Source organism: Halyomorpha halys, unplaced genomic scaffold (assembly GCF_000696795.3).
Source record: "Halyomorpha halys isolate HHAL.00 unplaced genomic scaffold, Hhal_1.1 Scaffold541.1, whole genome shotgun sequence".
Lineage (NCBI taxonomy): Eukaryota > Metazoa > Arthropoda > Insecta > Hemiptera > Pentatomidae > Halyomorpha > Halyomorpha halys.
The window spans coordinates 179030-185029 of NW_027112673.1; the positions used below are offsets into that span (position 1 = coordinate 179030).

Below are 6000 nucleotides of genomic sequence, written 5' to 3' on the forward strand. Positions count from 1 at the left end.
TATGGAGACCCTGATATCCCCTGTTCTATTAAGAAGAGCAGGCTTCGATGGTGTGAAAAGGATGGATTTTTGGATAAAAGGATGGTAAATGGTGCACCAGGAGGTAAAAGGAAAATAGACAGAGCCAGGTGTCGGTGGTTTGATAATTTCGAGGATGATATAAGAAAGTTGGGAATCAGAAATTGGAGAAGTATCGCTGGGGACCAGGAAGAATGGTGGCAGAAGCCCAGGTCCTTCTCGTCTGTAACACCCAGCAGTGAATAGTGAGTGAGTGAGTAAGTGAATCTAACAAAGATTAATTTAAATTCTGTCTGCACTGGCCAGATTTTTTTTTTTTTAGTTAAATTTTTTATCCTTTCTTGCCTTGCCTTTTAGTGAGGTGTTGGCAATATTATGTAAGGGATACACATGCTACAACACAAATCTCAAAATCTTTTAAGCTACTTCTAGGAAATAAACAAGGACAGCTTCTGTCTCTTATTTTGTCTTTGGTTTTGAATTTCCATACTTGGTTTCTTCAGTAGAGATATTCATGATATTGTGTCAAATGTAAAATGTTTTACCATGTTAAATGTTATCAATATAGGATTGTAAGCAGCTCTATTTAAAGTCATGTTAAATGTTGAATGCCTAAGAGCTCCTTGCAGATTTTTTGAGCGAATTGTTTTATAACCTTTCCTTCCAAAACTTCATGTTATTGTTTCCTTCTAAGTTTTGATTAAAGTAATTTATTACAACATGCCTAAAGTAAGTGAAAAGTAGAAGTTATGTGAAAGTTTGACTACTCTGTTGATCTTATAACTTGTGAGGTAGAGAGTCAAGATGAGCTAATTGATAAGTGTCATTACATTATTATTATTGTCATTCATTGCTTTATTAGTTTTAAAAGCATCCAAAACAATACTAACTCAATCAAAACACAAACCACGAGCAAGTAATCTAACATCACAACAAAGAAAACGGTGACAAGTTCAGCTGGTCTGTTGCATGACGTCATTTTCCATTTAACAGACCTAATAACAGACTCTCAACCATGTTATATGTTATAATGTCTTAAAATGGTAAAAGATGAAAATATTTCTACATGTCACACGCTTTAACATGTTACATGACAAAGTACCTGTCAGTGTATATTGTGGTCCTAACTGGCATAAAGTAGTCATTAATATCCCCTTTCAATCTCAAAACACATTTTCAACAACTTATCGTTTTGTCACCTGGGATTTTGTCGACACTTAACATTAGAATTCAACATTTTCCATTGAACTGGTATGACACAGTTTTGCAAAAATTGATTCAGCATCTTGAAAAATGTATAGACCATAGTGGCAATTAAGTAGAAAAATACAAATGTTCAGCCTTTAAAATTACGTAAATGAACAGTTACTGATTAATAGATGGATTTTGTATTTCTGAAAATATTGAGCCCCAATTTTTTTTATTACTCATAATTGTTGTTCAGAACTGTTTTATAGTTTTTTTATTACATCTTTGTTTTTCTTTTGAGTTAAAGCTGATTTTATTCATGAACTAATTAAATATTTTAAATTTCATTTTTAATTTTATAGCGAACAGTTTGGGCCTTCAAGGTAGTAGAGGTACAAGGTCTCGCTTGAGTGGGGCTACTTCTAAAACAAGTAATTTTCTTGCCTCTCTTAATCCTGCTCGGTGGGGAAGAACCAGTGATAGAACAGGATATCACAAAGTTTCATTTCATAAGGTACTCTAGTTCAATATAAATACTAACTTTATTACATTATTTTTAGTTGTATAATTTTTAAATATTTTTAAAAAATTTTATATAGTTTATACTTTTACAAAGTAAACTTTTTACAAAGTTTTTATAGAACCAAAAAACATGATCCTAATGAAAATATTGTTTATCTGTTTAATATGTTTTAAATCAAGTTGTTGATCCCAACTGTAGAAAGAAAATATTCATGAAATCTGTAAGTTAACTGTCATTATTCTTCTAGGAGTCACCTCTAGCGAAGTGTTCTAGCTCTTCTAACCTTTGGGCTGGCAATCGTGAGAAGGTGCGCAGTTGGGTAAAAGAAAGAGCAGCTAAGTTCATTGCAAATTATGTTAGTCTCGAAAGCAGCTGTTCTCAAGATCCTTCAAGAATTTTAGAAACTCTTACTAAAGCCATAAATACTCTTCAATCAGCTGTAAGTATTTATTATTGCTCAACATAAGATCTGAATATCAAATTATTAAGATTATTAAATATTAAAGATTTTTTTGTGTTTAATTTAAACATTATACTGCAACTTTTTTCTATCAGAAAACTTTGTATGGTATTGTTCCTTGATTATCTATGTAATTTACCTATCAGTTCTCTAAATTTTTGCTAAATGTTATTCATGTTTTCATTATTCTAGCCAATGGCTAATGAATAATGCATTAAAAGTGCATATGACTATCTGCTTTAAGTGTTGTAAAGCTTTTTTTTTTTTTATTGTACTTAGTGGTTCATTTGTTTCTTGTCTAGTAACTCCCCCCCTCTTAAATACAAAATTTGCAAAATCATTATCAAACTGTTAATTTGTTGTAATCTTTAAAAAGCTGTTTTTCTTAAACAGAAGATGGTCGGGGGAGCAAGTCAGCAAAGAAAAACATAAATGGATATTTTTTTTAATTTATGTTTTTGGCATAAATAAATATTTTTTTGTTTATTTATGTTTTTCTTTGCTGACCACACCCCTGACCATCTTCTCCAATTAGTAATCTATGGTCAACTATCTACACCTCATTGTTTTTCTTATTAGTTAGTTTAGTTTGTAGGTGTTCCTACTAGGGTTACCTCAACTTGTCAGCACACAGCTCCAAGCGCTTTGATCTGACTAATCATCCTATTGCAGACCTCAACTAGTTATTTCCTCTAGGACTCCCTCCATCCACCTTGTTTTGGGCCGACCGTGTCCTCTCACCACTCTGGTGGTACCTAATCCAGGACTCAGTTCAGCCAACATTCATCTGAAATTCTCTTGTTATGCCTGTACCATCTTATACGGTGATCCCCAATCCTTTTGTTTACTGATGTGCCATCCTTTAGTTAATTACCTCATTCCTAATTCTATCCAACCTGGTTGCACTATGTTTTTCTTATTAAATATGCCAAATTTATGTATTTCCTGCTCTTTAATTTGTTAGTAAAGTTATTTTGTTAGAAAATTCCTTTTACAAAAGCCTAGAAAACTACTTTTTATCTTCTAATTTAGTTTCTTTATCATGTTACTAATTTTACTGATTTTTCATTCAAAAAATATTATTTGATGTAATATATGAATTTATTTCAGCATGGAGACAAAATGAATGCTTTAATTGAGTTACGAGACACTGTGATGGGTTGTGATATTTCTCCATTTGAAGTTAATCATTCAGGTCTTGTCAAAGCTCTTTTAGATTATCTTACGTTAAAGTCAGAAAATCGCGAACAGAGAATAAGGACATTCCTTCATGTGTTTGCTAATTTTCCTGTGAGTATTGTATGTTTTTTTATTTATTATTATAGTAATTTTCAGTTTCACCTTTTTTACATTAATTATTTTGATGAATTTTATTATATTATGTATTTTTACTTTGTTATCAAATGTCTAATGTGATTGCTTAGTTTGCTTTACAATTTAGTGACCTAATATATTTGGAATATTTAGACTAGAATTGATTAATGAATAAAAAGTTTATTTCTCTCTTTTGACATTTTTTTAATTCTATCATTTAGATCAGTATAAAAATATAAGAATGTTTTGATTTTTTGTATGTATATTTTGGAGTTTTTAACTTTTTTCTCTTATATTTTTATAACTTGTAGGCCTTGGTAATAAAGGCCATAATGGTCCAACTTCCAGTGGGCATAAACTGAATACTGGAAAATAGGAGCTGTGATTCGATCCTATGTTCTTATGTAATAGTGTGTTAACTAGATTAAGTTAATTCTAATATAAAGTTTATAATTTTTTTAAATAATGTCCATTTGGAAATAAATTAACATTTTTGTAATGTGTAATGTTTTTACAGTTGGAAAACTCTGGGCGAGATTCTTCTTTTGTTGACCCTACCTGCTTACAAATACTTGTGTCCAAGTTGAATAGCTGCATCTCTCAGTTAGAACAGTTCCCTGTAAAAGTTCATGACCTACCCGCTCCAGCAGGTTCCACTACAGCTTTGAAATTTTTTAATACTCACCAGTTAAAGGTAAGTTTTTTGATTTTTTTTTTTTATCAATAACTTGAGGTCGGTTGATATATGTGTTCTTAAATTGTTAACTCTGCCATGTATGTTATTAGCAAATTCGGCCTAGTTACATAAGTGTGAGCCTATAATCTCTATTCACCATGATATGTTCCTCCATTTTAATAATTTAAGTTAATAAATCTTAATCTGAATTGAATGTCCTGAAAAATATAGTCTATTGTTTAATTTATTTTATGATATCTATACAGTTCCCAACATTATTGACCATGAGGAATATGGCTGTGTTCGTAATCCCTCCCATACCCTGTGCCTCTCAGCAATGAGGAATTCCCAAAACAAGCACATACTATTCTTAACGTAACCCTGGCAGAGTGAGTATTTTGACATCCAAAATTAGGATTTATTATAACTTTTCTGTTGAATGTGTTATGTTCATAATAATTGGTAATGATTTGTGGTTTATTTTTTTAATATCTCTGGAACAAACTCAGTTTGTTAATTTTATCCGAAATCTTAACATTGAAAAGTAATGTGGCAGTTTTCTCTTTCTCTAGAGAATCTTGATGGTTTCAAAGTTAATTATAATGTAACGGTGATATTAACCATGTAAGGCCCACCTGGACGATCTGGTATAAAATAAATAAATAAAAAGTTCATTGATATATGAAAAGTATTCATTTATGAGTATTGACTAATGGTAATGCATACTTGAGTGAGCCCTGAGTTTTATCCAAATCGGACTAGTCACTCAAAAGTGGCACTCGAATGAAAAAAAATTGTTTACGGAGTTCAGTGACAATTACCATTAACCTTCAGTGCCGTTGTCATGTTTTGCTGCATCGATTCAGTTAGAACATAATTAGAACAAAATTATTAATTGTGAATGATAACTAATCTATGGCATGATAATTTTCAAAATAAACACAACATTTGATATTTTAAAACTACTTCCCATTGTATGGATAAAGTATTTTCTTTTATTAGTAATGGTTTATAAACCTATAAAATAGAACTAATGCTAGCCTTAATGTATTAATATTTCAGTTTAAAGATCTTTTAAGGCATTTTACAGTAATATATACGAGGGCAAGTCAATTATTTTCTGAAATATAGTTATAAAATTTTATTGTAATCAAATCGGAAACTTACAAGTACATCATTTTTCAACATAGTCCCCTTGCTTTTCATCGCACTAGGTCCATCGTTGTACAAGATTCAGCGGAGCAACCTTGATTAACAGCACATCAGTGATAACGAAAATAACTTAGCAGCTAGAAACTTGCATAGGCATATCATCATCATAGACATGCATTATCAATGCAAAATGACAGTATTACCAACATAAGTAAAAATAAAACTAAATTGTGGATAAATGTTGACTTACCCTCGTAAATTTACAAATTTCAGGTTCTATGATTAAATTGTAAGTTCTAATTTGTTTTCAAATATATTTCAACAGAATAATCCTATATGTAATGTACAACACTGTACAAGCATCCTTACACATAACAAATTGATTGGTACATAACAATATTTAAATCCAAGCAGAGCAAAGGCAGAAAACAATAAAAATTAACTGCTAAAATTATATATATATATTTTTTTTTATTTCTATTGCATATGATACTTTAGCAAGAACACATACACGGTATGTGATAGATTAGCAAGAACCCTACGGCAGGTGTCTTAATATTTTTCTACCTTGTATAGGGTCTTTTTTTAAGCCCGATAGAACTTGAAATTGTAAAAAATAACACAAAAAATTAAATTGTAATCAAAATTTTTTTTTTATTCGAAAGATCA

At 30.6% G+C, this 6000-nt stretch overlaps 1 protein-coding gene across 1 annotated transcript in view; it reads left to right on the forward strand.

Annotated features, from left to right (window-relative positions):
• The window catches only part of ctrip (E3 ubiquitin-protein ligase ctrip), a gene marked incomplete in the record, with an annotated part of 83261 nt that overhangs the window by 56537 nt on the left and 20724 nt on the right, over positions 1 to 6000 (forward strand). The window contains 4 exon segments of the mRNA XM_067050484.1: positions 1569 to 1720; positions 1977 to 2168; positions 3300 to 3479; positions 4021 to 4197. Of these exon segments, the coding sequence (XP_066906585.1) occupies positions 1569 to 1720; positions 1977 to 2168; positions 3300 to 3479; positions 4021 to 4197 (701 nt within the window).